This window comes from Cherax quadricarinatus, chromosome 31 (assembly GCF_038502225.1).
Source record: "Cherax quadricarinatus isolate ZL_2023a chromosome 31, ASM3850222v1, whole genome shotgun sequence".
Classification (NCBI taxonomy): Eukaryota; Metazoa; Arthropoda; class Malacostraca; order Decapoda; family Parastacidae; genus Cherax; species Cherax quadricarinatus.
In genome coordinates, this window is record NC_091322.1 from 33,697,657 (window position 1) to 33,715,679 (window position 18,023).

The following is an 18,023-nucleotide window of genomic DNA, read 5'->3' on the forward strand; positions in this document are numbered from 1 at the left end:
CTGGAGAGTGATGTAGTGGAGGCAGGATCCATACATACTTTTAAGAAGAGATACGATAAAGCTCATAGAACAGGGAAAGAGTGGACCAAGTTGCTACCAGCCAAGAGACAAGGCCAAGAGCTATGACACGACCCCTGCAACCATAAATAGATGAGTACAAATAGGTGAGTACACACACACACATACTTAAGTCTGTTGTAAATCATGTTGAATGAATTATTTTAGCTGCGTCACTCAATTCATGTTGTAGACAGAATTTTAATTTTTTTTAAATAGTTCCTTACTGTTATTGTAATATATTTTAGATTCTGATGATGGCTGAAGAAATACCCGAAACGTTACTAAAGAAAATGGAGGAGATTCATAATCTTTGATATATTGTACCAATGTATTCATGTTTTCTGTTAATGTATTCTGTCTGTTAATAAAGTTCAGATAGAATATAGGGAGGGGGGGTAGGAGAAGAAAATATTCAAACAGCTCCGGGGAGAACTTTGAGTTTTCCTTGAGGTACATTTATTGTCTTCTCTGAGGATGAGAGTCCCCAGTAAAGTTCTAGTGGTACCTCTCTCTCTCTCTCTCTCTCTCTCTCTCTCTCTCTCTCTCTCTCTCTCTCTCTCTCTCTCTCTCTCTCTCTCTCTCTCTCTCTCTCTTTCTCTCTCTCTCTCTCTCTATCTAATATATATATATATATATATATATATATATATATATATATATATATATATATATATATATATATATATATATATACATATATATATGTACACACACTCAGTGACCACTTTATTAGGTACACCTGCTCGTTAATGCAAATATCTAATCATCAATCATGTTGCAGCATCTCACTCATGTTGCAGCACTTCAGTACCTAAAATTTTGCATGCAGACATGGTCAAAAGATTCAGCTGTTGTTCAGACCGAGCATCAGAATAGAGAAGAAATGTGATGTAACTGACTTAGACCTTAGAATGATTTTTGGTGTCAGACGGAGTGGTATCAGTATCTCGGAAAACTGCTGGTTGGGATTTTCATGAACAACAGCTTTTAGAGTTTACAGAGAATGGAGTGAAATACACAAAACATTCAGTGAGCGGTAGATCAGGGGGAAATGGCCTGATTGGTTCAAGCTGACAGGAAGGTGACAGTAACTCAAATAACCATGCGTTACAATAATGACATGCAGAAAAGCATCTCTGAATGCACAACACGTCGAACATTGAAGGGATAAGCTACAGCACCAGACCACATCGGGTTGCACTCCTGTTAGCTGAGAACAGGAAATTGAAGCTACGGTGAGCAAATGCGCACTAAAACTAGGTGATAATTGAAGACTGGAAAAAAAAGTCGCCTGGTCTGGCGAATCGCGATTTCTGCTGCGGCATACAGATGGTAGATTCAGTATTTGACGTAAACAACATGAATCCATGGATCCATCCGGCCTTGTCAACGGTTCAAGCTAGTGGTGGTGGTGGTGTAATGGTGTAGGGAACGTTTTCCTGACATACATTGGGCCCCATAATAACAATTGAGCATCGTTTAAATGTCACAGCGTACCTGAGTATTGTCGCTAAGAGAGAGAGATTTCGTTCGGATTTTTAACCCCGGAGGGTTAGCCACCCAGGATAACCCAAGAAAGTCAGTGCGTCATCGAGGACTGTCTAACTTATTTCCATTGGGGTCCTTAATCTTGTCCCCCAGGATGCGACCCACACCAGTCGACTAACACCCAGGTACCTATTTGCTGCTAGGTGAACAGGACAACAGGTGTAAGGAAACGTGTCGGAATGTTTCCACCCGCCGGGAATCGAACCCGGGCCCTCCGTGTGTGAAGCGGGAGCTTTAGCCACCAGGCCACCGGGCCACCACCAGGCCACCGGGCCACCGGGCCACCACCAGGCCACCGGGCCACCTTGTACATCCCTTTATGACCACAGTTATCCATCTACCAGTGCTTACTTCCAGCAGAATAACACGCCATGTCACAAAGCACTCATGACAATAAGTTCAGGGTACTCCAGCGACCGCCAAAATCACTAGATCTTAATCCAATAGAACACCTTCGTGATGTGGTGGAAGAGATTTCCAGCATGAATGTGCAGCTGACAAATCTGCAGCAACTGCATAATGCTATCATGCCAATATATACCAGGATTTTTACGGAATGTTTCCAGTACCTTGTTGAATCCATACAACGAAGAACTCAAGCTGTTCTGGGGCCAAAGGGAGGCCTTACCCATTACTAGTAGTGCATACCTATTTAAGTGACCACTAAGTGTATATATCAGTACAAGTTTCTGTTGTTAATGTTAATTACTCATTGGATGTAGGTCATCATCGTTGCAGTTGATCTTCATACTACTTTAATCCTTTAATTAGATGCATATTTTCTGTGAGGTATATAGACTGTGTGTTATTTATAGACAGGTGGTCCTTGTACATGGTCAAGGCTTCCATTATAATAAATGAAATATATTTTCTAGTTGAGTTTTATGCTACAATCTTTGCATGCAGACTTTATACTGAAGTACTGTATATAAGTTTTATTAATTATTATTATTATTATAATCAAGGGGGAAGCGCTAAACCCGGAGGATTATACAGTGCCTGGGGGGGATGTGGAAGGCATTCAGGCTTAATTCAGGGAACTGGAGCACAGATCCAATTCCCTAAATCAAGAGCCCCTCACCAACTTCAAGGAACCTTCCTTGAGGGGTATAAGTTTTATTAAACATGTAATAATGTACGTCTCAGATTAATGCCATGCCACAAGTTTAAACTATCCTGATCTCATTTACATTATTGTAAAATTGTGTTATATTGTGCTTAATGTGACTAATGTAAAAAGTTTTCCAGTGTGTAATAAAATGCACATTTAGTCCTCGGAAAGCAATACAATATTTATAAGAGTGTCCTAAATAATGTTTCCTAGATATTAATTAAATAAAGGTAGGTCAAGTAGCCTGTTAATTAAAGGTTAAAGTATGAGCCGGGATGGGAGTGAGTCATGCAATAAACCATTGACAACAGAGTTTGGTTGCATGCACCCAAAGAAATGAGTAAATGAACAGACTACGTATGTGTGTGTGTAGGTGTACTCACCTATTTGCGGTTGCAGAGGTCGAGACTCAGCTCCTGGCCCCGCCTCTTCACTGACCGCTGCTAGGTCCTCTCCCTGCTCCATGAGCTTTATCATACTTCGTCTTAAAATTATATATGGTTCCTGCCTCCACTACATCACTTGCCAGACTATTCCACTTCCTGACAACTCTATGACTGAAGAAATGCATGTGTGTGTACTCACCTATATTTGGTTACAGAGGTCGAGTCTTTGTGTGTGTGTGTGTGTGTGTGTGTGTGTGTGTGTGTGTACTCACCCAATTGTGGTTGCAGGGGTCGATTCATAGCTCCTGTGTGTGTGTACTCACCTAGTTGTACTCGCCTATTTATGGTTGCAGGGGTCGATACATAGCTCCTGGCCCCGTGTGTGTGTGTGTGTGTGTACATGTATGTGTGCACATTTGTGTACATACATGTGGTTGCAGGGGTCGAGTCACAGCTCCTGTGTGTGAAGATGTGCACGTGTGTGGGTGTACTTGTGTGGATGTACATGTGTGTGGGTGTGTACATGTGTGTATGTGGGTGTGTACACGTGTGTGTGTGGGTACATTATGTGTGGGTGTGCACATGTGTGTGTACATGTGTGGGTGTGTACATGTGTAATTGTGTGTTTGGAAGTAAGTTTATTCAGGTACAGGTACACATAAATACAGTTACATAAATTACCATACATAGCAGCATGTGTAGATTACCTAGGATAACCCCTCAAAAAGTCAGTGACATTTCCATTGCGGTCCTTAAAATTTCCATTGGGGTCCTTAAAATTTCCATTGCGGTCCTTAAAATTTCCATTGGGGTCCTTGACATATGTGTGTACTCACCTATTTGTGGTTGCAAGGGTCGACTCATAGCTCCTGGTCCTGTGTGTGTGTACTCAACTACTTGTGGTTGCAGGTGTGTGTGTACATGTATGTGTGTGTACATGTGTGGGTGTGCGCGGCTGCGGGCAGGGAGAACCATCGCCTCAGTTCACATCGCCCGGAAGCTCTGGGAGAAGCCATCGCCCAAAATTGTAAATAATTCTTGATAACCAAGTGGGCTTCGGCCACTAGCTTTTTCTCTGTTTAGTTTTCTCAAAATCAGACAAAGGTAAGACATGGTTGAGCTAGCTCTAAGGTGCTACTAGCTAGTCTACATAGAACTGTAGTGGCTTTAAGCCAGCCAGGTGGAGGGGTGTTGGCATATTTTTTTTGTGGTGCTGCAAGTTAGGATACACTTTATTTTGATAGTTTCTTTGTTTGTGACGGTTAGTATTCTGTACTGAGACTAAAGTTTATATTAAGTGTAAAGCTGGGTCGAGGTAGGCGCGATGGTATCCGCTAGTGGCGCCACTGTTCTCTATCACTGTACCTGTCACTTGGGATTCACTTGGATGCCAGAGATGTATATCAAGTTGTCAGTTACCTCTGTATGTAGTACTACTGTACATAGTGTCTTTCCACGGTATTGTGACGGTCTCGGCTGTGCCTCATACTACGGTAGTGGGACGGGAGGTGGTTAAGATGAGATTAACATTTTGTTCAAATTTTTGAGCCCGGAGGGTTACCCACCCAGGATAACCCAGGAAAGTCAGTACATCATCGAGGGTCTGTGTCTTATTTCCATTGGGGTCCTCAATCTTGTCCCCCAGGATGCGACCCACACCAGTCGACTAACACCCAGGTACCTACTTGCTAGGTGAACAGGACAACTGGTGAAACGCATCGAATGTTTCCACACTGCCAAGAATCGAACCCCGGCCCTCAGTGTGTGAAGCGAGAGCTTTGCCAGCCAAGCTGCAGGGCCTTAGTAAGTTTATTTAGACACACACACATTATCTAGTGTAAATTACCTAGGATAACCCAGAAAAGTCAAAGTGACTTATTCAGTTGGTGTCCTTGTACCTCTCTGGAAACATTTATTAAAATAATGATAATACTCTTATTTCTACAAGTACATGATACAACTGATACAGATGTAGCTAACATCATTTACATACTATATAAAAAGCCCCTGATTATGCAGAGAATTTTGGGCAACTTAGGTTAATCTTGTCCTCCAGGATGTGACCCACAAAAGTTGGCTAACACCCAGTTACCTATTTACTGCCAGGTAAGCAGGGGCAGTATGTGCAAGGAAGCATGCCCGGCGTTTCATCCGTACCGGGGATCAATCCCAGATCCTCGGTTTATATGCCAAGGATGCTATTAGCCAAGACATAAGCACTCAAACAATCCTTTATTTCAGAATTACTGTACACACAAACACACACACAAAAAAGAATAATCTGGATGCCCATGGGCAAAACTGAAAATCTGTTTGGATTTTTAACCCATAGGGTTAGTCACCCAGGATAACCCAAGGAAATCAGTGCATCATCAAGGACTCTGTCTTATTTCTATTGGGGTCCTTCAGTCTTGTCTCCCGAGGATGCAACCCACACCAATTCACTGACACCCAGGTACTTATTTACTGCTAGGTGAACAGGGACACCAGGTGTAAGGTGCAACCATAAATAGGTGAGCACACACACACATGAGCTGTTATGCTTCTTATTTGAAATACTCATTTGTACTTCATGTTGTAATTTGTTTACTGTATTTTTTTCCACTGAATATATCATTGCTTAGTTAATCTTAAGTTAATTTTAAGCCTGCTCATAATGCTCTGCATACAAGGGCTTTCGGCACGTACACCCAATCACTATATTTCTTTGTACAACTGTGTATCATGTCCAAATAAAAATAAATAAATAAATAAACATGTCCAGTGTTTACCCATGACGAGGATTGAACCACGGACACTTTGTGCGAGGTGAGTGCACTACCAACTGAGCCATGGTACACTGTGGCTTGGTATTAATACTTAAAAATCCAGGTTACAAGATGATTTATATATTCAAAAACAAAAATGATAAATATCTAGTTGTAAAAGGGTGAGTATGAAGTTGCAGTGCAAAACAGTATATATAATACAGTGTAAGTTCTCAGAATAATGTTCTGTAGACATGGGTACAAGGGGTTAAGAACAAGAGTAATACGTAAAATTCTTGATATAACTGCTATATATGAAAGAAGGGATTGCAGAATATACGCTATATGGGAACAGAAAAAAGTGGAAACAAAAGGTGTAGGAGGATAAGCAATGGATGAAAACAAGCAGGTTTCAAGCTTTGTTTGACAGTAGCTTGTCATGAATCATATTAAGGTAGGTGGTGTTTTTAACAGTAGCTATAAAGCTGTTGGCAGAGATAGAACCTTTGGACTCTTCAGGCATAGTTTAAAATTTTTGGGCTTTTTATATGGATTAAGTTTTTCCCCAGGTTCACTCATGCAGCAGGGATATCGAAGGGGTATTTGTATTTTGTACTATGCTTATGAGTTCTGTTGCAACTATACAGGAAGAGTTTTAGAGTTGGGGTTTTATTAGTATTGATTGTCCTGTATACAATATGTAGTATGTACAAAAGTAAGAGATAGTGTTTATATTGAATATAAACTTTTGAATAGCAGTGGCATATGTTGTCTCTTGTTTGCTTGAGTTGATTGTTTGTTGAGCAGTTTTTTTATTGAATAAATCTACCTGTAATGATGTTTCATCAGGGAAGTGGTTTTTGGGTCTACCTGACAGACAAGGTGAAAGAGTATTACATACATAGTCAATGACAAACACCAAAAAAAAAAAAAAGAAAAAAAAACTTTTTGTAGAAATTTCCAGTTTTGTTTCATAGGAAGGTTGGAAAGTTAAGAAATGAGAGGTAGTAGGAAGAGCGCCTTTGAATAACACGTGTACATAAGCACTTGTGCAACATAATGAGGGGTGTTTAAGGGATACAGTTGCACAATAATGCACAAGAGAATGAAACAAATGCATTTGTGTTTCAGAATGAAACACAAATGCAGGGCAAATTCAGCGAAGTTAACTAGTGTTTTGGTTGGTGCTGCCAGCCCTGGTACTGCTTTTGAAGATGGTGTCTGTAAAGATTTATAAATGCGAGACAGTGCACCAGTTGGAGATACTGGTGCTTTCAGAAACAGGTACAGGTCTGGAAAAACAAAATAGCTCTTCTGCTGGAGGTGTCAAACATGCAGATTCCTCTTAGGGGGATGGTGTTGGTATATTTCTAGAAATAACTGGTTGTGCTGATGCTGGTATGGGTGTTAAGATAGTGTAGGTTTGGATCCAAAAATTGCACCAGTCGGGAACCCAGCCCCCACAAATCCTAGACAACAGAAAACAGAATTGTGCTGATTCTATGCTTTGGGTATCTATAGGCATGGAATATCTGGAAAAACAAATGGAATGTGCAACTCTGACTCGCTGAAAAAATGCTCAGACCTCATAACCAAAGAAGTGTCATTCTTCTTGTAAACCTTTTCACTCTGAAATGGGTTATACATAGGTTCATGAAAAACACTGCAATGACAGAAACTGCCCTGCACACCATTTGAAAAGCATCAGAAGGTACGGATCCCCCACACTTCTGTTGTTCTTCTCTTGGGTTTATCAGGGCCACTGACAGCATAAGCCGTATCGAGCCCGGTTTCTCGATGGTACGAGGAAAATTTTTTGCCCAAGGCTGGGCGATGAGAGAAAAGGAACAAAAGTTCCTTTGTAAATAGAGATAGAAACTTAGTTTCCAATTAGATCCGGTGGACCCCCTTGCCAAGCCCCAGCAGAGAGGGATGCCAACACCCCCACTTGAGTTCAGTATCTGGCTTCCCACCAAAGACCGTTAATGAATTTCCCGCCGAGCGGGGAAAAAATGGAGCTGGCTAAAGTAAGCCGATGAACAGGTGCCCCTCCTGTAGAGTGCCCGGCGGGCTATATAGATGAGGACAAGCATCCCAGTGAGAACGGGGGAAATTTGTCACTGATACTCGGGTGAGAGAGAGACGTCCACACCCGACGAAGGCTGGCGCAGAAGCAGATCCCACACACCTTGGGAGACAAACAGTATTAGTTACAGCCATTCAGTAAAAAGATTTTTTAGGCCAGGAAAAAAAATGGGCTGAAATCACAAAAATACTCCACCTTGGAGCCTTGTTGGACTGAAGGCACAGTCAGTGGCGACTACTCCAGAACAACAGATATTAGTGCTAAAAAATGAAGCCCCCCCAACAAAAACAAGCAATACGACATTATTTGTATTTGCAAATGTGCAGGATCTGAAGTCATCAACCAGCAATAAAATGCGTATAGCCTATCCTCACTTAACGACGAAGTTCTGTTCCTAAGGCCACGTCGGTAAACGAATTTGTCGCTAAGTGAGGAGCATACTATAAAGGTAGTGGGTTTGTGTCAGCTATCTTTGAAATTGTTTTAATGTCGCCTTTGCACCATTTATAACATTTACCTGGAGTTTACCTGGAGAGAGTTCCGGGGGTCAACGCCCCCGCGGCCCGGTCTGTGACCAGGCCTCCTGGTGGATCAGAGCCTGATCAACCAGGCTGTTGCTGATGGCTGCACGCAAACCAACGTACGAGCCACAGCCCGGCTGATCAGGAACTGACTTTAGGTGCTTCTCATTAACATTTAAGTTGTATTTGGATTACTTTGCCCAAAATGCATTGCTTTCTTTTGTATTTTTTATGTAAGCTAGTACATTATTTGTACTTCATAAAGAAAGTAAAATTGTTTTTTATTGTATTGATGAAGTTGTGGCACTGGAGATGTGTTGCTGTTCTACTGTATTGAAAGCTTTCCCAAGCTCTGTGAAGAGGCCCATTAGATATTTGATATTTTTAAGGGCTGCATAAATTGTCGAGCATTTTATTATTGTATCATTTGTACTTTTTTCTAGCCTGAAACAAATCTGGCATGGGTTAAGCATATTATAAGGCACTAAGAAAGAGTAAAACTCATTTATGAATTACTGTAATTTTTCCAAGAATTTGTATAATGGTGGCAAGTTTGGTATTGGTTTACAGTTGACATGGTTCTCCACTTTTGTGTATTGGGGTAACCCTTGCTGTTTTAAATATGGTTGAGTGTGTGTTGGTATCTAATAGTTTTGTTGAACAATGTTGCAGTGGTTGTTAACAGCACATGAACTTTTTTTTTTTTTTTTGTACATTAACCCTTTCAGGGTCCGTCCCGTAGATCTACGGCTTTACGTTCAGGGTCCAAACCGTAGATCTACGCCATGAGCTCAGCTCACTGATAAACTGTGAGTGGTACATTTGGGCCTAGATATGAGAGAATACATCTATGTGGTATGTGTGCACCACATAAAACAGATCCTGCAGTACACTGTGTATAATGAGAGAAAAAAACTTAAATCATGATTTTTCGATTAAAACAGCAACTTTGCAGTGTTTTTTCGTATGTTACATTTTTAACGATTAATAGTTGTATGTTCCGCCGGTGGCATTGTTTTGCGATTTCTTGGTCTCATTTGATAGAATGGAAGACATATTACAGAAATAGAGATGATTTTGATTGGTTTTAGCACTGGAAATGGCTTGAAACTGAGCTCAAAGTAGCGGAAATGTTAAATTTTTGCCGATATTCAAGAGTAAACAAACGACCTCACACGTCTAATACACGTCAGCTGGTGGGTCTAATATACATTCACAAATATGGTGATGATATTTATACAATTATTACAGTATTGCATAACAGTAAATCTTCTATTTTTTGGTGTGAATAAAAATTCATTATGTGAATAAAAAATCAAAATGGAATTTATTTGTAAAGCTTCAAAACATAACTAATGAACAGAGGAAACGTTAGTTTAGTGCCAGGAATGCCTACATTGTTTATTCTGGACCCTATTTTGAAATTGGAATATTTTGAACTGTGTTAAATTGGCCAAATTAACAATTTCCGATCACTTTATTTTGTAGTTGAAACAGTTGACTTGGCGATTTCTTGTGCTCAATCGATAGAATAGAAGTAATACTAGTGAAATAGCTAAGAATTTGGTTGATTGGAATAATGTAATTGGCCTAAAATGGGAGTCAAAGTCGGCAAAATCGCCGATTCGTAAATGTCGCTGACACATCAAAATTCGCAAGAGCATAATTTCGTCAATTTTCCACCAAATTTCGTACTTTTTGTTTTATTACCTTCACAAAAAGATTCTCTACGATTTCATAAGAAAAAATAACAATTTTTTTTTTTGAAAATTCTTGGACACTGGTGTGTGACTACAGATTTGGGCCTTGGACCCTGAAAGGGTTAATGGAGGAAAATTAACTAAGTTTCCTGCTTTGTGTTTTATTGAATTAGGCTTGATCCTATACTGCACTAGAGAAGAAATTATTTAGTTTATTGGCTTATTTAATGGGCTGGATGTGAAGTTCATTTGATTACTTAGAGTAATTTCTAAGGTTTTGATTAATTTTTGAGAGCCCAGGAATTGGGAGTGTGTTTTCTAGGTCTTTTGCACATTCCCTTTTATTTCAGTAAACCTGTTAGAATAATATAGTTGTTTCAACTGCCTTATTAGTTTGGTGATTATTGATGTGTAATTTTTAGTCTAGTTATTAATCCCTGTCTAGTTTTTCATTGCTGTTTTTATCAGTGGACTTGAGCATGTTATTAGCCATAGGCTACTTAGTCTGTGCTTTACTCAGTGTATTTTTTATAGGACAATTCCTATTTTAGAGGCTTTGTAATTTTTTTAATAGAAAAGCGCTGACTCATGTCTCTGTTTCATTTTTTTTTTTTTTTATAGAAAAACACTGACCCATGTCTCAGTTTCTGGTTGTTAGTAAACTCTGCCAATCAGTGTCACTGACTGCTGTAATGAAGTTAGCTAATGTCACTTCATAGAGCTGGAATGAGATCCTGCTACAGTGAACCCTCTGATTAATGAACTAAGAGGGAGGACCTGGTGTATAATATTTCCAGTTGTCCATAAGTTCTGAATTATGAAATTAACTTTTCATAAAGGAGCAAAATTGTGAATAAGCAGATTTGATCTGCTAATTCAGAAGACAACTTGACACTTAGAATATAAGTATGTACAGTGGAACCTCAAAAATCGAACTGCTCCCAACATACCCAATTATGTAAGTGTATTTTTGTAAGTGCTTTATAAGTATTTTTGAGGGTCTGAAATGGGCTAACCTAATTTGCATTATTCCTCATGGGAATAAATTCATTCGGTAAAGGCACTCAAACAGCCTTCTGGACCAAAGAAAGTTCGATATTTGAGGTTCCACTGTATTGTAATCTGTAGCACTACATGCAGTACAATACTATATAATAATTTTGTAGTACATAATTTACATTAATTTTACTTGGGGTGCTCTGGTGGCCTGGTGGTTAACGCTCTCGTTTCCCACGGCGAGGGTCTGGGTTCGATTCCCAGCCAGAGTAGAAACATTGGACGTGTTTCTTTCCACCTGTTGTCTATGTTCCCCATCAGTAAAATGGGTACCTGGGTGTTAGTCGACTGGTGTGGGTCGCATCCTGGGACACTGACCTAATTTGCCCGAAATGCAGAGCATAACAAGGGAGTTTCTATATAGTAGTATGTCATTGTTGTCAGCTAGGACTGTATACCATGTACATGTACTTGTAGTAAATAAAGATATTATTATTATTATTATTGCCTTTTTCATGTTAGAGAGATTAGGTGTAAAGTATCATGATTGATAATAGTGACTTGGAATATTTTCATATGCTTTGCTAGACTAAGAGCAGCAGAGCAAAGATCAACCCCACAAACATTAAATACCACGATGTTGGATGTACCATTTATGTACTGCTTCTTCCAGCTTATTATCATGGCCATTTTTATATGCTTTCTAGGATTAACTGTTGAACCTTTATGACTAGTTTCTATACTAAACTTGAACATTGTTTGCATGGACTTCTATGTACTGTACATCAGACATTGTTTTTTACAACCATATTCCTTGTACAGTAATTAACCTAGGTTTTGGTCCTTAGTCCGTTCCAGAAGGTTGGCCGAAATCCAAAAAGGACGAAAAATGGAATATTTCCCACAAGAAATAATGTAAATCCAATTAACCCTTTGACTGTCGCGGCCGTATATATACGTCTTACGAGGTACCATGTTTGATCTATATATACAGTGGACCCCCGCATAACGATTACCTCCGAATGCGACCAATTATGTAAGTATTTATGTAAGTGCGTTTGTACGTGTATATTTGGGGGTCTGAAATGGACTAATCTACTTCACAATATTCCTTATGGAAACAAATTCGGTCAGTACTGGCACCTGAACATACTTCTGGAGTGAAAAAATATTGTTAACCGGGGGTCCACTGTACTCATAAATTCTAGCGGCTTCAAATCAAGCAGGAGAAAGCTGGTAGGCCCACATGTGAGAGAATGGGTCTGTGTGGTCAGTGTGCACCATATAAAAAAAATCCTGGAGCACGCAGTGCATAATGAGACAAAAAAAACTCTGACCGTTTTTTTTTAATTAAAATGCCGAATTTGTGGTCTATTTTCGTATAGTATTTATGGTTGTATTCTCGTTTTCTTGGTCTCATTTGATAGAATGGAAAACATATTATAGAAATAGAGGTGATTTTGATTGCTATTACTATAAAAAGAACCTAGAAATGGAGCTCAAAGTAGGGGAAATGTTTGATATTTGCCAATGTTCAAAAGTAAATAAATGATGCCATTGTCCAATAAATGTCCAACTAGCCATTCTAATATGCAGTCATGAATGGGTTGATGTTATTTATACAATTATTACAGTATTGCAGTAGTCTGCATAATAGTAAGTCTTCTATTTTTTGTTTGAATAAAAATTCAAAATAGAAAGCAAGAGTAATATCAGAGGGGCCTGGAGACATGACTGATGAGCAAAGAAAATGTTATTTTAGAGCCAGGAATGTCTGCATTGTTCATTCTGGACCTTATTTTGAAATTGTCATATTTTTTAGTTTTTGTGAAATTGGCCAAATTGCAAATTTCTGACCACATTATTAGGTAGTTGAAATCGGTAAATGGGCAGTTTCTTGTACTCAATCGATAGAAAAAATGGAGTTCTAAAGAAATAGCTATGAGTTTGGGCGACTGGCACAATGGAATCAGCCGAAAATAGGGCTCAAAGTGGGCGAAATCGCCGATTTGTAAACAGCGCCGAGGTTGCTAACTTCGCGAGAGCATAATTCCGTCAGTTTTCCATCAAATTTCGTTTTTTTGGTGTCATTACAATCGGGAAAAGATTCTCTATCATTTCATAAGAAAAAATAATTTTTTTTTTTAAATTTTGCGACACCAGGAGACACCTCAGGATTGGGGGTTGCAACAGTCAAAGGGTTAATCTGTTCCAGACACCCAAAAATATTAACAAAAAAATGCATTTTATAGAGAATAACTATACTCTTACATACAGAAAAACAATGAGAAATAAATATAAAGCACTAATTTTAATAGATAAATGAACATTTAACCCTTTCAGGGTCCAAGGCCAAAATCTGAAGTGCTGCCCCAGTGTAGTGTCCAAGAATTTTCAAGAAAATTTTTTTTTATTTTTTCTTATGAAATGGTAGAGAATCTTTTTGTGAATGTAATAAAACAAAAAGTACGAAATTTGATGGAAAATTGACGAAATTATGCTCTCATGAATTTTGATGTGTCAGCGATATTTACGAATCGGCGATTTTGCCGACTTTGACTCCCATTTTAGGTCAATTACATTATTCCAGTCGACCAAATTCTTAGCTATTTCACTAGTATTACTTCTGTTCTATCGATTGAGCACAAGAAATCGCCAAGTCAACTGTTTCAATTACAAAATAAAGTGACCGGAAATTGGTGATTTGGCCAATTTAACACAAAGTTCAAAATATTCCAATTTCAAAATAGGGTCCAGAATAAACAATGTAGGTATTCCTGGCACTAAACTACCATTTCCTCTGTTCATTAGTTATGTTTTGAAGCTTTACAAATAAATTCCATTTTGATTTTTTATTCACATAATGAATTTTTATTCACACCAAAAAATAGAAGATTTACTGTTATGCAATATTGTAATAATTGTATAAATATCATCACCACATTTGTGAATGTATATTAGACCCACCAGCTGGTGTGTATTAGACGTGTGAGGTCGTTTGTTTACTCTTGAACATCGGCAAAAATTTAACATTTCCGCCACTTTGAGCTCAGTTTCAAGCCATTTCCAGTGCTAAAACCAATCAAAATTATCTATATTTCTGTAATATTTCTTCCATTCTATCAAATGAGACCAAGAAATCACAAATACAACTATAAAAAACATATGAAAAAACACTGCAAAGTCGCTGTTTTAATCGAAAATCACGGTCTCAGATTTTTTCTCTCATTATACACAGTGTGCTGCAGGATTTGTTTTATGTGGTGCACACATACCACATAGTTGTATTCTCTCATATCTAGGCCCAAATTTACCACTCACAGTTTATCAGAGTGAGCTGAGCTCATGACGTAGATCTACGGTTAGGACCCTGAACGTAAAGCCGTAGATCTACGGGACGGACCCTGAAAGGGTTAAATCACTATTACATACCTTTATTGAAGACTCTTGTTGGTGTATAGAAGGAGGAGAGGAGAGGTTATTGTTTGGAAGGGGAATCCCCCTCCATAAGGCCTTCAGGTATCAAAGCTCTTATCAAAAGCCCCATCAAAGCCCTCCACAACACTATCTCGCGCTAACTGTTTTTCGTTGATCCACACCAACAACAACTCCACATCCTCGATTGTTTGTGATCTGTTTCGTTAGCATATTTACCCCTTTTGCAACATCACCTTCCTTGATTTCTGCTTTCTTCGCCAAGATGGAACTGATTGTTGATGTTGACTTCCAATACGTCCTGGCAAGCTCAGCCACATGTACGCCACTTTCATATTTTACTACACTTCTTTCTTGAATTCTGTTGTGTTTCTCACCACCTTTACCAAAGGGCTGGCACTCTGAAATTTCTTTGGCCCCATGGTGGATTATTTCACAGTCGCAGTCAATAAACAAGCACAAAAAACAATGGGTGAACGAGCGGAGTATTGCTAGCTCAACGAGAGACAGAGGCAGATTGAGTCTGGTATGCGTGAGAAGCGGCATCCCAGGAGGGTGGACACGTGAGAAGTGGCATCCCGGGCAGGTGGACGTATGAGAAGTAGCATCCCGGGCAGGTGGACGTATGAGAAGCAGCATCTTGGGCGGGTGGTCACATCTGATACGGACGATTTCCGAGCAGATGTACGAAACCTGGGGAGGAAATTTCGCCAAAAAAAAAGTGCTCGAAATCTGAATTGTACAATTTCCTCACTGGACGAAAACGGGGGGTCCACTGTATACCTGTAATGCTAGACTTTACCTTTTTTGTTAGTTCAAATTCTACTTAACAATGAGAACCACACATTTCCTCCTAGCACCACCACTTGCTTTAAAAGCCATTGTAAATTGCACTTAATGTGTTAATAAAGTCACCCAAAACACTGTAAATCCAGGGAGACTGAATAATGAGTGTATGCATGAGCACAAATGATAAACTGGCACAGGTGTCTTATGGCTTAAGGAACAATGAAAACAGGTCCTGGATATGGCTGCTCTGGCCCATACCAGACTAATGTTGGAGTCATCAGACATGGTCCAGTGATACAGAAGACAACCGGACACTGTCGCTGTGGACAAAATCAAGAATTATAGATGCTCTTCCATTTTTGTTTGACGATTCCAACATTTCTGTGGCAATTTTTTTTTTTTTTTTTTTTTTTTTTTTTTTTTTTTTTTGTAATGGCTGAAATCTGCTAAATGGGGTTCTGCTGATTCAAGGTTTATTATAGTTTGTAGTTGTAAATTACATATGTTGGTTATGAGGAATGTGGGGTAGTGGTCATTAGTGTTGTCTTTAATTATCCCTGCTTGAGAGGAGCTATTATATTGGTCCAGATGTGGTCAGGTAAGGATATAGTCATCTTGGAAAGTATTGCAGACTTATAGATGGTATTAGCTACATGATGTTAAGGAAGCCAAATACTTGTGGGTCTTCAACATGGATGAGGTTAATGTTGAAGTCTCCAGCAAGTATTAGATGAAGTTGGCAGCATTAGTATGTGGTCATCCCTGGTGCGCATTGATTAATTAGTGTAGGAGTTATGAATTACTCTGTACCCAGGTAAGCTAAGCTAAAAATGTGTGTTCTGTTAAAGCCAGGTTTCTGTAAAACAATGGAAGTTATATTTTGAACTTTATTTAGCTATATTTTTAAACCAAAAGAAAAATCTGTTAGATATCACCAGTGCACTAAAACATGGTAAAAGTGCTATTACTGAATAAAAACTAGGTTGATTGTAGAATAACTATATCACTAAAATGAGTAGATAAATATAAAGGAGTAAAATTAATAAACTATGAAATAGTAGGAATGGGGTAGTTAACATTTTAAGAGTACAGTAAGAAATCAAGGAATAAAACATGATAAACTGTTACAAATTGAGGTTACATAACACTGAATGTGGAATTTAGGGATACATATTGCATCTTAATCTGACATGGATAGGGTATTATCATGGAAGAATATGGCTGGATCATGTTCTTCAACTATGCAATATCACATACCTGTGACTTTATTTTTTTTTTATAACAGTTTTATCTTCTCTTGCAAAACTTGTATTTTTTATCTCAAGGCAGAGTTACTTTTCAAATAGGAGTGGAATCCTGACATCATTGATCTTTTCCCATTCAGTTTACATAATGATTCTGCTGCTGGATTTTACTCTTTTCTGTATATTTACATAAATCTTGTTATTAATAAGTTGTAGTGTGGACTTGAAGTGAGAATTTTAAACACTGAAGACTAAGTAAATGAGGACTGTTAATAATTATAGCATTCTGAAAGTTGTTGCTGCTCCGTTTGGTATTTGTGGTTTTGAAGGAAGTAGGGAGCTGCATATCCTTTAGTGATCTCCCTTCATGGATGCTGTCGTGTGTCATAGCATTTAGTGAGATTATTTGTTCACTCTTTACATTGATGGTTGCTTACACTAATATGTGAGTATCATTTGCTTGTTGCAAATTGTGAAGTTTGAGCTCCAGGTCAGCAGTCTTCCTGATGTGGGAGGACTGAGTGGCTTGGAGATCATTGTGGGTTTCTTGAAGGGTTAGTAAATTATGAGTTAAGGTCTTTATTACCCTGGCTTGTACTCATGAAGACTTCTGCCTCTGTTGGGTACTCAGAGTGACATAAATCTTCAGAGTACCAGCCATAGGCATAATGCACTACTGCATGACTGCACTTCTAACAGAATGCTGCACCATCTGGTTGCTGCTGTGCACCACTAGTCTAGATGCCTCTGTAAAGCCATTGATAGTTGTAATGCATTGCTGCCTTTATTGCTCAGCTTTAAAGATACATTTTTGGAGGCCTTTCCACAATAAGGTGAATATGGACATGTAATTATTATATTGGCTCTCATGGGGGTAAATCATCAGCTCTGATTAGGAGTCTTTTTCTATAATGTGTTTATTGGATTTGGTAATAGTAGACAACTGCTCCTCGATGGATTTTGGCCACTAAATTGTACAATACATGTATTAAGTTGGATATCCGGTAAAGATACTTTGTTGTATAAATAATGAAATAAGTAATGAAACTTAACTAACCTAACCTGAAATAATGTAATTTAATCATTTTCCACCATTGGTGGATGTGTCTTTATTTAAATTCAGTCAGGCATGTGACAAGACTCAGTACTAAACGTTGATTATCTCGGATATGATGTGCAATCAAAATTCATTTACTATAACAGTTTGCACAAGTAATGGCTACTACGCCTATTCCGTGGTGTATATAGGTTGCATGTACAGTACATTATATTGGAGAATATAAACTAATGCCTGAGTTCCACCGAATATCAGTTGTGAACTATAGCTACTGTATGAACATTTACATTGGTTTGTAAAATCATCTGTGTATTAACCTGAATGTAAGTAAATTGCTCCAGCC

At 38.7% G+C, this 18,023-nt stretch overlaps 1 protein-coding gene across 6 annotated transcripts in view; it reads left to right on the forward strand.

Moving 5' to 3' along the window:
• Rap1 (RAS oncogene family member Rap1) overlaps positions 1-18,023 on the forward strand; it is a 111,999-nt gene that overhangs the window by 60,147 nt on the left and 33,829 nt on the right. Inside the window, exon 1 of one of the 6 annotated variants that reach the window (XM_053787660.2) lies at positions 3,975-4,132. The exons of 3 other annotated variants lie outside the window; for them this stretch is intronic. In XM_053787660.2, the coding sequence (XP_053643635.1) occupies positions 4,027-4,132 (106 nt within the window). In that variant the 5' untranslated portion in view covers positions 3,975-4,026. Of the gene's footprint in view, positions 1-3,974; positions 4,210-18,023 lie in introns of those variants that run through there. 2 more of the 6 variants (XM_053787668.2, XM_053787690.2) reach the window with 2 other exon arrangements.